Source organism: Miniopterus schreibersii (assembly GCF_964146895.1).
Source record: "Miniopterus schreibersii genome assembly, chromosome: 9".
Lineage (NCBI taxonomy): Eukaryota > Metazoa > Chordata > Mammalia > Chiroptera > Miniopteridae > Miniopterus > Miniopterus schreibersii.
This window is the reverse complement of record NC_138118.1, coordinates 620,764-635,409: the sequence shown is the minus strand read 5'-3', so window position 1 is coordinate 635,409 and position 14,646 is coordinate 620,764. Positions and strand designations below refer to the sequence as shown.

Below are 14,646 nucleotides of genomic sequence, written 5' to 3'. Positions count from 1 at the left end.
GGGATAGGAAGCCTTTTTCCTTCTCTTTTTTTGATCACCTGAGGATAGAATGCATCATTGATCAGTTGCCCCCTCCCGCATGTGCCCTGACCAGGAATCAAACCCACAACCCAGGCATGTGCCCTGACCTGAACCCGCAGCCTTTTGGTGCATGGGGATGATGCCCCAACCAACTGAGCCGCCTGCCGGGGCTGATAGGAAGCTCTTAAGGAGGATTTCTTGAATCTCACAGTGGCACCTTTTAGCAAACTCATTATGATGTTAGAAAAAAGTGTTTCTTAGAGTTACTTGGCTATTATAAATGAGACTTTTTATTTTCAGGGTTAACTTTTGTGACTTTAATATTTGAAATGATGTGTTAAAATTCTGTGAATACCTGAACATCATATTTAGGTTACACAATACAGACAGAAAAATAAGCAAGTATTATTTACTTAAAATACAGGAAAATGTCACTGGAAAGCCACTGAGCTTCCTCTTATAACATACTTCTAACCAACTTCCGAAGTAGTTTCTAAAGAGGGTGACTTTATAACGAGGGAAGTCTTAATTTAGCTAGAGCAACATGTCCCACAGGCATGCACCTGAAAGCCTTGCAAACGGCGTATAAGGATTTAGTTGCTGTGTGAACCTACAGACATCATAACTGATCTCTCTAGCAGTGACCAGGCCATTGCAGAAGGACACAGATAGCGTTGCTTCATCGTGATGTGTGTGGTGCGCAGAACAACGTGGCCTAGGGCCTCGTGCTGGGGTGCATGCCACTGTTCCCTGTCACTGCTCCCTGCTTCGGGCACCCTGCCGTTAGAGGTGCACCAGACAAACCGTTTCCTTGATGGGCTGGTTTTCTCTTTCTCTGCAGGCTTTTCTAGCTGATCGTACATCGGGATTTCTTTTTTGTTTCTCAAAGAATTCCCATTTACCTCAGTAGTGCTGATGAAGTTCAGCAAAATGTGTTTTTAAAAAATTTTTATGATTTGTGTTTTTAGTAAGTTATAACCAGAGAACTCTAAACTCATGTAGTCTGCCTTTTATTTTCAGGAGCATTTTGGTATCTTCAGTAGCAAGATGACGTCAATTCGTGCTAGTGGTGTCCTGTTAAAGCACAGTGTCATGCCTGCAATTCACATGTAGTCAGATTTGATCTGACCAAACCTTTAAAAAATACTTTTGAGGTGTCAAGTTTACAGAAAAGTTAAAAGGAGTTCTTAAATCCGAGGCCCAGAATTACCAGCCTCTCCCTGGGTGTTGTAAATGAATGTTTACAACATAACATGTTATAAAATGAATAACCCATTTTGCTTTTATGTTTGAATTATGTTGGAGAAGGCGGCCCAGGCAATAAGGAGTACTGGTTCCTAAGTACCTGAGTGACCCGTGCTGACCTTGCGCCTGGTGTCTGACAGCTTTCAGAGGAGGCCATGTCGGAGCAGCGCGGGGGCCATGGGTCAGCAGGCTGGTGTCTGTCCAGTGCCTCTGGCTCTGGCTGAGTCACAGGCGCCGCTGCTCTAGATGATGAGCTACGTGACCACGATTTCTCCTAGGCTTTCTGTTCCCCGTGGAACAGTAAATAGTAGGTTGTAAGGCGTTAACCCATTTTCCCTTGTTGCAGCTTTCCCATGAAGCAATAACCTTGAACAAAGATTTTATAAAATGTGTTTGTTTGCTTCCAGAAGATCCGTTTGATGACTTCTTTGGGACTCGGCGGGGCTCCCGTGGGAGCAGGAACCGGGGCTCGGGCTCGTTCTTCTCTGCCTTCACCGGATTTCCGTCTTTTGGAGGAGGGTTTCCTGCTTTTGATACAGGTATCAAATTCTCAGATTTTATCTCTGAATCTGAACAGAAAGTAGTGCTGATCAACAGTTTGACACGTGTGTTCCTTTCAGCAGAACAGCCTTGTAGATTCGCAGGTATTTTTACATGTGCAGATTTCTGCTTTACTGACCCAAGAACATTATACCTGAAAATCCATTTCTCCTCTTACTAGTAAATAATGAAATGCCTGGTTAAGGAGTAATGTTTTTGGGTAATAATTGCAAAATAACTCAGTCTTACTAAGTCTTCCTTTACCTAATCCCCTGGGCAGTTAAGTCCACTGGGCAGTGAGTCCACTGATGGAGGCCAAAGCAGGGCAGTAACACAGCCCATGCCACGTGCCCTGTGCAGCCATGAGGGCCGTACCCAGCCATGTGCACAGTGTCAGCATTCAGTAAGGCAGGCCAGCAGCTCAGGGATGGGTGGTGGCATGATGGACTGCTTTACCCCAAGAAGGAGCATCTTGTGGAAGCTCCCTAGTTCCTGCTGTCTTTTGGGTCTTGTTTTTGTCTTGAACTCTGAGGTAAGTATCGGGAGTGCTTGTTACACAGGCTGCCTGTGTAATACAGCTCAGAAGGTCCCTCCTGCAAGGGTCGTGCTAATAGCATCTAGTGGAGGGGGTTGATTGGGTTTTGAACACAGTGCTGTTCTGACACGCTTTTCTCTAGCCGATTCTCAGATACCACACATTATGCTAACTGTTGTGCTCAATTTTCAGGGAGAGGAAAACACAGCTGGTAAAAATCAGAGACGTGTGGGAAGCAGTCCTTACTGTGAGGGGCCTTGCAGACGTGTCCTGTGGCTCCAGGCTCCCTCTAGTCCTGGGCTGTCCCAGATGGTGGCCACAGCCATGTGGAGCTCTGCTGAGCCTCCCAATGTGGCCCATCCACACCCACGTGTCTTAAAGTGTAATAGACACTGGATTTCAAAGACAGAATATGAAAGTGCAGACTGACTCAGTTTTTTATATCGCACATAATACTTTGGTTATTCTGGATTAAATAGTGTTAAATTTTGCCACTTTCTTTGTGAGTTTTAGTGGGGCCATTAGAAAATTTTAAATGACATATTTTACTTCCATTCTGTTCCTTTTGAGCCTAGTGTTTATAGAGCCTAGATGATGAGTCCCGTGTGGGGTCTGGGTGTGTGTTCTAAGGAACGAGGAAACTCGCCTCAGCATCAGAGCGGTTTGCCCATGGGACCTGTGGGCAGCAGGGTGTACTGTCCACGTGATTGAGAATGTTGTCCAGGAACCACACAGCTGTATTTTTAATTCAGATTCTTGTCCCCTGTGGTCACATTGCAAGGGGAGGGTCAGTGGGTCCGGTTTGCCATTCTCCAGTGGTCGTGTGTTCCTGTGAGAGGCAGATGCGTGTGGCCATCCCAGTCCCTCTGAGGTGCATGTTGCCTAGTGGATCCCCATAAATAGGGGAAACCCAATGAGGCCCTGCACAGCAGGTGTAAGGGTGGGGGGGAGGTGACAGGAAGCAGGAGCTGCTGTCCATCCCCTGGATTCTGTGTAGTCCCCCTCGTTTCCTGTGGCCCCGGCATTGCTGCCCCAGGCCAGCACCGTGCTTCCAGGAGAGGTCTGCTACGGGATTTTGACACTCAGAAGTTTTTGCACTAAATGCAGCGCATGCTAGTGTCTGATCTTTTTTCTCTTTTTTCCCCTCTAGGATTTACTTCCTTCGGGTCAATAGGTCACGGGGGCCTCACTTCATTCTCTTCCACGTCATTTGGTGGTGGTGGGATGGGCAACTTCAAGTCTGTATCGACTTCCACCAAAATGGTTAATGGAAGGAAAATCATTACAAAGAGGTACAGTTGTCTAGTTGTCTATTTCATGTTCTTACTTAGTGTAATGATGTATGCCTGCCACCCCCTGCCGCCCTGAGTGTGAAGTTTAGGGTGTATGTTAAACTGGGCACCTGAGAATCTTAATCTCAGAATTAGGGCTTTTCCTTTCAGATTTTGTTTAATGCTACATATTCGCAGCCATCTCCATTTAGAGCCCTTTTTAATGTGCAGTAATGTGATAAGGGTTTGCTGGCACTGTTAGAATGTAAATGGAAAACACCATTAGTAGTAAAAGCTTTACCTTTTTTTAAAAAAAAAAATTATCAGTTTTTTTGAGCCAATCTGACAACGTATGCTGGGGAGCCCGCTCTCAGATGCTCCCAGAGAGCTTTTCTGTTCCATTCCTGGTGTCCGCTTGCATTTAGCGTGCAGCTGTGCGGTGCTGTCAGAGTAAGTCTGTTTTAAGAAGGATGGCCCAGGGTGGCTTCCACTGTTTTCCAGCCTCAAAGTTGGTGATTTCATGTGTGTCTGGGCAATTATTATGTTTTTAAAATACATACATATTCACACGTATTTACTACAAAACTAGTTTAAGGTGCATTTTATTCTCCAGAATTGTCGAGAACGGTCAGGAACGAGTAGAAGTTGAAGAAGACGGCCAGCTAAAGTCCTTAACGATAAATGGTAAGGAGCAGCTGCTGCGCTTGGATAACAAGTAGCTCAACGCACGCATGTAACAGACATGTTAACTGTAACAAGCACCGTTTGAGGATTAACAGGAACCTTTTTTTGAAGATTTCAGACGAACTCGACTTTCAGTATAACTGTACCTAATCTAAAGTATTTATACACAGCTCGTCGGAGCCTGTTTGTCATAGACTGTTGAGTTTATTGTTGGGACCACATGATAGGACCATTTTTTAATTTTTTTTGGTCTTTGAAATTGTTGTAAATCTCTGTATGCACTTTGATTTTTATTAAACGTAATCGAGGTGGCCGTGACTTCATGCACTAACACCAGCACGGACCTGCTTCCATTGTGTTGACACGTGAGCCGGGCAGTGGCGGCCTGCTGTGAAGTTAACATTGCCAGGACGGTCTCCCGCATAATTTCAGTTTCCCAGTGTTGAGTAGTGAAAGATACTAATGCATCAATGGTAATACATTTCTGGTTTAATATAAATTGAGGATGTTTTCTAGTTCTGCATGAATGCTGGCTACTTAGTAAGTTTTGACAATTGTTTAAATGTGTAATGTTAAGCTTAGGTTTAAAAAGTAAAGTTGGTAAACTGGGTCTTTGTTATTTGCTTTAAAAAAAAAAAAAGAAAATAAATGCGATGTGTTTGGTGCATTCTTTCCCAAGCGTGGCTGTAGCCTCCTGTGTCTGTGTGATTCTGTGCCTGGGCTCTGTCGCTTCCTGACTGTTCGTCCTGTGCACCGAGGGGCGCCCACCTTCACTAAAACTGGGCTCATTCTCTTCAGGGTGTCTGAAGAGTGTGTGCAGACTTCCTGTTTATGTTAAATAATGACTCACAATTTATTGAACGTTTTAACCTGGTGACACGCCTACGGGGAGGGAAGAAACAACTCTACAGTGTTTTGTTCTTCAAAGTATGTCCTGGTTTTTTGGGTTATGTCTGACGCCAGCTCCATCAAGACTGTGCAAGTGACGTCGCGGAATGATGTAGGTGTGGTGAAAATGAAGGTGCTGCTTCTGTTTTCCAGTCTGTGAGATCTGTCCCAACTACCTCTTTCTGATCACTAGGATCCCCGCCAGAGGGGTGCTGGGACTTGGATTGGATTTAAACCAGCCCACTCGGCTTTGTTCTGAACACGGGAAGGATGGAACTGTTAGAATAAGGGTTTCCCCACCAGACATGGCTTTGTGGGAAGCATATGGAAATGGCTTGCAGTTCTGTTCCCTTCAGTCTGTAAAGAACCTGAATGTATGGTCATTGAGAACGAGCCAAAGTATTTTAGAATATCATAGAAGCTATAGAAATAAAGCATCGCCAAATTTAATGTAAGTATTCAAAGGCAATTGAACTCAGGAAACCATGAAAAATGCTTGTGTGTTTGCAAGGCCTAGTCTCACAGCCTGGAACTTCAGCACCAGGAAGCCTGCTTTTCACATACGCTGTGAGGGCAGGTGGTTTCTCTGTCGTGTGAGAAAGTCGGGTAGATGCCTGAACCTTAAAGAGTTTTATCTGTGTTTCTGAGCAGGTGGGATGGACCCGTTTGATGGAGAGGCCAGATGGTCCCCGAGGGAACTTGGGGAACTAAGAGGTCTGTCTACCCCGTGGTGGTTGATTTCCCAGGAAGCATTTCACTGTAATCGCGCTTTCCCATTTGTGAACATGCTGGGATCCTCCCTACTGTTTAATGCAACTCCAGCTCTAAACGGCCCACTCAAATTCATGTCACAGTGGAAAGAGGTATTTATAGCTAGAAAACCGCACACTTTTTCCAACACCCCCCTCCCCACTCAGTGTTTTCTTACCTAATCATTGATACAGGTGTTAGGCACCTTTTCCCTTGCTCCCCAGGAGGCTGATTGCAGTTGTTCCACTGGGGGATTATGCCCTTGGCCTCCTGCTGTTTCTTCTTGTGGAAAAAACCTCAGGGCCAGGCAGGACCTCCTCATGTCAGGAGGCTCAGGCAGGCAGTGAGCATGCATCTTACCACTCAGAATCCTCGAGCTTTCCTGTCCCCAAGTCAGCTGGTATCGGCATGGTGTGGTGTCTAGTGACTGTCTTTAAAAGTTGCCTGTTAGGACTGGTTTGTGCAGGTTTTCTCTTGTCATCAGGGTAGTAAGTTCTGTTTCAACCAAATGTGTCCGCTGTTGGGATTGGGAAGTGCTGGTTGGTCTGATGGATTTCTGTCTTACTAGCTTATCCTCTGTCAACGTGTTTAAAGAGCGCATCTGTGTGTTTTGTGTAGTCCCTCTCCACGCAGTAGCTTTTCATATTTCAAGCCTCTTTATTAGCCGGCATCTAGTTTTAACACCTTTTCTTCCTTCTCTTTGTTAATTGCGCTTCTGCAGAATATTTGTAGCCCTCTTGTCCACCAATGCGAATTTTTGAAATTACTTTTGAGTTTGACTTAGGAGATGGTCTTCATATTGGTTGATTTCTGAGTCAGTTGTAATTTTTAATTTTTTTTCCAAACACGGTCCATGGAAATCTGTTCGGAGTATGAAGGGTTCAGGAACCCACGTTTTTACCTGGTAACTTTTGTGAACTTTCTGCTGGACTTTTCTATGTTGGTTAGAAGTTCCTGATGGTATAGAAAATACTAATCCACCTAGAGTCCCCCCTCCCCGCATTGCTTTTCGGGAGGGGGGGGCGGGGGGGCAGAGACATATTGATGTGAGAGAGACACATCGATTGGTTGCATGTGCCTGGACTGGGGCCGGGATCTAGCCTGCAACCCTGGTACGTTCCCTTGGTCATAATCGAACCTGGGACTTTCAGTCAGCTGGCTGATGCTCTAACCACTGAGCCACATCCAGCTAGAATTTTCCAGTGAAGTGTGGAGTCTAATGTTTATTGTCCTATTTGGATGGTTATTTTGACCTTGCCCCACTGCAGTGTGACTGACATCTTAATTGTCCTGTCTTTGGATTTTATTTTTTTGGGGGGGGGTGTGTGTGTGTGTGCAGCTTATCAGGTTCTCCCTTAGTGAATAAATTCATTAAGGGCTGAGGTTTAAAGACGGAGAGAATACCGTAGCCCTTAATGTCAAAGGAAGATGCCCTCCTCCATCTACAGGTATGCAGTGACCAGCACAGGTGTGGTGAGCTGTCTCCCGACTAGTCACAGGTGAAGTGTCATGGGAAGGCCTAGTGCAGAATGGGGGGGGGGGGGGATTGTCCGTGGGTCGCCTTTGTACTGAGAGGAGCCTCTGCAGCCTGTGGTGCGACCTGCAGCAGGCCCGAGTGTAAAACCTTCACTGGACACAATCTGTTGTTTGACTTTTAATTTTGAAGAGGATTTCACAGGGATGTTGTTAGGTGAGTAGTTGTCGCTCTGTTATGGACACAGGGTTGGGCTCCCAGGTGTCCCGCGGTGACGTGTGGCACGTGGGGTGACATTCACTGCTGTTGGCTCCTGGTGGGTCACTTTTCATCAAAACGGCTGCAGGAGCTCTTTGGCACATGTCTCGCTTAGTCTAAAGAGGCCTATAGAGGATTTTTTTAAAAATCGTGTTTAACCAATGTTAATATTTCAAAGAAGATGTAAGATTTTAGAAGAAACAAGAAGCACTTGTCATGAAATTTTGATATGGGTTCAGCTGTGTCTTCAGAAAAGACAGGTTTTATGAACATGACCCTGCAAAAATGAGTCCATTCTGTTCTGCCACGTGCCTTTTCAAGATTTGTTTCAGTTGCTTATGGCGACAGCCTACATACAGTGCCATTGCTGCGGCAGCGCTGGACACCCATTGAGGATGTGGGTGGCCTCCCTGGGCTAGCAGGTGTCCTGTGGATGTTGGCACTTGGGTTCCAGGGACATTTGGATGCGAATTGTACTGCAGTCCCTGTAGTCGATGGGAACTGGTTTTTCTTCCTTTGCCCACAGAAATTCTCCCCACCTCCTTCCTCTAACTGATCCTGACTCTGTCCCGAGGCCCCGGGTTGGGTCATCTTAAGTAGGGGTGAGTGGCCCCAAGGCCACAGCTAAGGTCCCTGTAGGGAGAGGGTGTGGGTCCGAGTCCCGGCGTGTTCTCAGTGCTTTACTGCCTCCTCTGCTGCCTCTGGGTGTGCTGGGTGTCAGGGAAGAGCAGGCAGGGCCTGAAGCTGGGGGGCCCTCAGACAAGCCCAGTGTCCAGCTTTGTAGGCGAATGAACTCCAGCGAGGAAGTGGAGGCTGGTGGGCCACTCCTTGGTTTATAGTTGTCCTTAAACCATACCTGCCCCCAGGATGTGAACATGGGATGTCGGCAGTTACCCGTGTTCCAGGCACTGTTAACGTTGCTTAGCACAGCACCCCTCAGGTGGAGCTATAACCTTCAGCCTTTTGGAGGGCAGCCCGTCAGAGCCCTCCTGCCCCTCCTCCCAGGATGCTGCTGCATAGGTGTCCCCAGCCCTTTGCTTCATGAACCGCCTTGAGGAGTAACTGTCTGCAATTTCATAATCAACACTTGCCTTCCCACGAGTGAGAGTTGGGTGTCTGGATGCCCATGAAGTACAGGACAGACAGGAAGTCTCCTCGGCTCTAGATGTGGACACGGTTACACAGGCCTGATGCATGTGCCCGCAACGGCTGAGGAGTTCGTGTCCTGGTGTTCAACAAAAGGGACACCTTTCACTTAAGCTGAAGAACTGCTGGGGAAGCTTGTGGACGCCTCCTTGTGGCCCTGGCATGGGTTTTATTGCCTTGTTGCAGGTGCTGGGGGGTCCAGACAGGAGGATTTCTTCAGTGTTCTTAACCTCCATCCTCCTCGCCTTGTCCCAACCGCTGCCCTCTCCCAGGCCTGGGCACCCTCTCTACCCTCTCCCCTTCATGTAATTTCCCATTATCTTTCTCCAGTTGTTTTGACAACTGGTCCTTACGTGTCTTTGTCAGTAGCCCTTGACAATAGTTGTGGCAGTGATGGCATCCGTCCTCACTTCTGACCTCTCTGTCGTGTCCATGATCTGGTCGCTAGAAACTTAAAGCATGCTCCTGTTAAATCGCCCCTTCTCTCCTGGCTCATGAGACCGGTCAGAATTGGTCTTGTGCCTGTGTCTTCATTGCACTATGTCCAAAGTCACATTGTGGCCTGTGCCCATCCCCTGGCAGGCTCTCGCTGGCCTTCCTCCTGCATCTGCTTCATTTTCCTCTCTACCCTTTGGCCGCTCAGCCACCAGCCTGTGTTTGCAGAGCCCGCGATCAGTGCCATAGCCCTCATCCTGTTGCTGAGTTCTGTTTGTGTGTGGGATCACTGAGCTCCATGTGAGCGAGAGTGTCCCTCATTGGAGTCCCAGCATTGGTGCATGGCCAGCCCTCAGTATTTGGACGCATCTCCTGATGGGCCCGGGATGCATTTTTGGACACTTGAGTAATCTCACATTGTGTGGGTGGTAGTCAGGGATCTGAGTGCATGTGGGGTTGACAACACCCCCCCCCCCAATAACGAAGATCCATCTACAACTGAGGCGCTCAGATTGTACATATTTGGGAAAAGTGACTTTATCTGTGGAAGTTTGTTTTCACTCGCATATTATCAGCCAGGCTCCAACGCTGTGTTTGGACTCCATTTGGAGAAAGGGAGACGCTGGCTGTGGTGCCCCAGCACATGTGACAGCTGCTGGGACATTCCTCTCATAGCTTCTCGGTGACTTCAGTGTGCTCTGGCCTGGCCACGGCAGATCGTGGGTTTATTTTTGTTTTATTTAGCTGGGCGCTTCGGGGCAGGATGTTTCCTGATATATTTAGTTTTCCAGGTAAAAAGGATGCTTGAGCTGTTGCAACTGACGTAAACCTGACAGGCTTGGATAGTTCACACACAAGGAAAGGCTGGTAGAAAAACACCATGACAGTGAGTTCTGTATGGTTGTAGAATTCGACGTGTCTTGCTTTTCCAACGTGTATTGCCTTGATGTGGTACAGGCTGCCAACCTCAGATGGTTTAATGAATGGTTAAGTTTTCATAGAAGGAATTACTTAGTGGTCAGTGGGACAGTATGGAAAGTCTGGAAAAGGCTGTAAAAGACGCCAAAAAGTGGGTGCCGGGTGTGGCAGCGATCGGTGGTTTTAAGTCCTGGAGTTTACGGTGATTCCCAGAGGTGCCGTGTGGGTTTCCAGTCTTGATTCAGAGAAATCAAGTAAGGTCATTGTCAGCCTGCAGAGGGGTTGTTGGTGCCAGGGCTGGGTGGGCCCAGTTGCAGAAACATACCCTCCCAGCCTCTGCCCTGGGGTGGGGCCTGCATGGGGCGGCTGTGTGGAGAGTTTTTGCCAGAACGTAGGAATATGTTGCACTTCTTTCTTTTTAAAAAAAAAGTTTTTATTTTTTGAGAGAGGAAGGGAGAGGGATAAGAGAGAGAACCCGCCAACCTTTTTAAAGGGGAGGGAGGGGGCTGTTGGGAGAGACCTGAACTCCCTGTGAGCTGACCTCTGGGCATGTACTAGACACGGGCACTCTGATAAGCGCTCAGTGTGGGGATGAGGTGTAGCCACAGGCTCCATTCCCATCGTCCTGGTGGCTGGGGTGCCCTAGAGGCTGGGGACCCACTGGATGTCTGCTCTGGGCCACACTTATGTCACATCACTGCTGTCACCACCGTCTACTGCGTTTAATTTGATAGACGGGTGTAAGGTTGATAGTGAGGAGCTTCTAATGAGAAAATGCAGTTGGATGCTCTGGGTTGGCTTAAGGTGTTAAATTTCTTTCGGAGCGGATGGAAGTGTTTTCTCTTGGCACTCTACCTCCTTTCTCATCCCGGCCGTAGTAACTAGCCGCTGTGGCTGGTATCTCAAGGGTCTCTGCCCCAGGGACGCTGACTGACCTTGTGCTGGTCAGCCAGAGGTCCCCACACTTTGGTGAAACTTCAGATGTCATTTAGCTTTGTTTGCTGAGATGAGATTCCTGTGAGGCACAAAGAGCCTTCCTGGAGATGGTATGGGAGGCAGGTCTTCTGTCCCCGGAACTCCAGACATTCTCCAGGCACCGTCTGTGGTCTCCAGGCACCAGCATGGCTCAGTGGCTAGAGCATCGGCCTGTGCACCACCAGAGGATCCCGGGTTCAATTCCCAGTCAGAGGCATGTATCTTGGTTGCAGGTTTTTGATCTTGGCCCTGGTCAGGGCAAGTAGAGAAGGCACCAATTGATGTGTCTCTCTCAATCTCTCTCTTTCAATGGAAAAAAAAAAAATTGGGGGATTAATCTGGTTTTGATCACATGGGGCTCACTCCTCTTGGCTCCCTGTGTTGTCACCATGAGGTGCAAGCATTTGGAGCTGCCTCCCCAGCGTCTCAACTGTGTGGTTGTGACACGACTTGTTCTGACCCGAGGAAAACATTGCCCTGCCTGTTTTAGGAACTGAGTCCTCACTGTTCCTGGGTTGTCTCTTGACTGGTGTCAGTTGTGTTTTTATGTAGTTAATGTCTGTAAGGAACCAGACTGAGCTGAATGGAAGTTCGTGGAGCAGTTTATAGACGTGGATCCACTGTCCATGTTCTGAGGGACCTTTCCTCCCACTGGCCCTGACTCAGATGCCCTCATCACAGGGGACAAGCTGTGTGCTCGATGCCCCATGGGCCGGAGGTGCTGTGATGGGGCTGTGATGGGGCCTGCGGTCACAGGGCCCTGCATCTGTAAAGGACAGGGATCAGGTCGCTGTGACATTGGTGTGTCTCATCTCAAAAAGTGCTTTGCTGGAATTCTTATCACAAAGACGAGGAAGGTCAATTTTGGAAGGCGTGAAGGCTGCATTGGTGGCAAGGTGGGAGGAGTGCCCAATAAGGGACTGGAGAAAAGCAGTGCCCAGCTGTGAAGTGGGCATGGCTGGTCTGAGTTTTCAGTCAGTCTGTAAGCCTGCAATCTTCGCAGGCAGCATTGTCTCCCTTGGTGGTCATTACCTTTCGGGCAGCGCTTCTGCCCAGGAGAACCTCTGTTGTTTACCTGTAGCACCCAGTCATTGCGGAGGTAACAGTGAGTGTTTCCATGTTAGGAACCGGTAGTTAGACGTAGATTTCCATCGTTGGTCTGTTTGGGGGCCACAGGGTCTTGTGCCCTTTGAGCTCTCAGCTCATCTTGCACAGCTGGTCATCTGAAACGGGACGACCTGGAGCAGGTGTCCCATCCCTAACCATCCTTCCTGCTGGGGCCCCGTGGACTCGGGCCCAGTGTGCGTTGCAAAGTAGGTTGCCTTCTAAATTTGCAGGTGCTTTGCTGAGTGCCAGGCTCCGAGAGGGACAAAGGGAGGCCCCAACTCAGGCTCCGTTCTGGAAGTTCCCATCACACCTCCCTCTCCTGCAGGGCTGGGACAAGCCCTGGTCACTGGTTAAATAGCAGATGGCCCAGCTCCTGTGGCCCCTTGTGGTGTCGGGTGGTCTCCAACACAAGAGGACAGGCTGCATGATCGGAGCTGAAGCAGAAACCTCTCTGTGGGGCAGGTTCCTTAGTCCCTGGGAGTCCGCAGGGCCTGAGGCACATGGACGGAGGCCACAAGTACAGTGTGGTGGGGGATTCGTAACAGACACAGTCAAAGGAGGACGCTGGAGAGTCCCATTGTGTCTTGGTGTCTGCCCCAGACGACTCTGCCATCAGAAGTGTGACGGGTGGGGGTGGGGGGGCGGCTGAGTGCTGTGCTGTCCTTGCTATGTGTGGCCTGTCTCAAGTCTTGCTGGCGGAGGTTTTTCCTCACCCCCGGGTGCAGCACCCAGCAGCCCCAGCACCTCCCTAAGTATGAGGGAACAGTGGCTGGGATTCAGCATTATGCCACAGGTGAGCACTGTGGGCACTGGAGGCAGAGCCGCCTCTGCTCTGGTTGCACCTTTTTTTTTTTTTTTTTTTTTAAATATCTCTCGATTTCAGAGAGAGGGAAGGAGAGGGAGAGAGAAACACCAATGATGGGAGAGTCATTGATCCACTGCCTCCTGCGTGCCCCCCACTGGGGATCTAGCCCACAACCCGGGCAAATGCTCTGACCCGGAATTGAACTGCGATCTCCTGGTTCATAGGTCGATGCTCAACCACTGAGCCACGCCCAGCTGGGCTTACCTGTTCTTGAAGAGGCTTGAGAGGCGTCTGTGGTCAGCTGTTGGGAGTCTCTGGGGGTCTGTACAGATGAGATGTCTGTGCCAGGCTGTGTCCTGGGGTGGGAAGACCAGCACCTCCAGGTGACCCGGGCTGTAGTGGTGGCCACATAGCGTTTCTTTCCCATGGGCCCCTTCTCATTTCTCCTGTTCAGGAACTGTGGGAGGTGGTACACAGCTTCACTCCATGCAGGCCTGGCCTGGGCCACAGCTTCACTGACCTCACTGTGAGACCAGGACACTGCCACGCCCACGGCTGCCACAGTCGCTCTTGGCCCTGGACACTAGTGGTGGAAGTTGTCCTCATTAAGACCCTTTCCTCAAACTCAGGTGCTCTATCAGTGTCACCTTGAGGGTGGTGGCCACCTCTTTTGTAAACCCGTCCACACCTAGTAACGTGTATGCAGTGGGTTAAAGCAGGCTTGGGATCCGTGCGACTGGTGCAGGGTGCCCAGCGAGAGCATTGGGTGAGGAGGGAAATGGTTTACTCTCTGGTTCTCACTTCTGCATTGGTACTTCCTTTCCTCAAGTAGTTTCTCCTGGTACTTGAGACACTAACGTTTCACGGGGTCCCTGTGGGGCAAGTGGCATAATTGGTCCTGTTCCAGACCCTGGACCTCATCCTGTGGCTGGGAGGGGCCTGGGGCTCTGAGAGGCCACGGTGTCCTCAAGGTTGACCATGCAGGTAAGTCAGGGACTCTCATTGGGCACTCAGTGTGTCCCACCCCCCTTCCTCTGGCTCCCGTGGAAGCCAGACCCCAGGCCCAGCCCTGAAACCCTGCTGCACGCTCTGTAGGGCTCCACCACAGGAAGGCTTCGTGGAGGCAAGGCTGGGGTGGCCTGGGTGGGCTGCCCAGGAGCAGAGGGAGGGGACGCCATAGTTCCCCCATCACTGCTAGACCTCTGGCTGCAACTGGCTGTCCACAGGCAGGTGGAACAGCAGGTCAGATCCGAGGAGCCCTCAGAGGGCTGAGCACACCCCGCCGTCCGTGTCACTGCCCTTCGTCCCCAAGACCTGGCTGCTCCAGAGGAAGGTGCACCTGTCGCTCCTGGTGCCTGTCATTTCTGGCCAGTGATCTGGCTGCCTTGGGAGTGCTGAGAGCATTCGGGACCCAGGGGAACAGGCGAGCCCCACCCGTGCCCACCACTGGGGACATAACATGGAGAGTGTCTGGTGTTTTTGTGTATTTGGGGTGTTTTTTTCTTAGAACATCAAGCTGAACATTGCAGTGACTAATTTTAAACAGAAACACAACGTACATAGTGCCCCAGGGAGCTCATCCTGGGCCCCTGGG

The 14,646-nt window shown here is 49.5% G+C and overlaps 1 protein-coding gene across 3 annotated transcripts in view; it reads left to right on the top strand.

Moving 5' to 3' along the window:
- Positions 1 to 14,646, top strand: part of DNAJB6 (DnaJ heat shock protein family (Hsp40) member B6) — a 51,386-nt gene that overhangs the window by 27,148 nt on the left and 9,592 nt on the right. The window contains exons 6-8 of one of the 3 annotated variants that reach the window (XM_081147978.1): positions 1,674 to 1,805; positions 3,492 to 3,633; positions 4,226 to 4,296. In XM_081147978.1, coding sequence (XP_081004104.1) covers positions 1,674 to 1,805; positions 3,492 to 3,633; positions 4,226 to 4,296 — 345 coding nt within the window. Of the gene's footprint in view, positions 1 to 1,673; positions 1,806 to 3,491; positions 3,634 to 4,225; positions 4,986 to 14,646 lie in introns of those variants that run through there. The other 2 variants (XM_081147979.1, XM_081147980.1) reach the window with 2 other exon arrangements.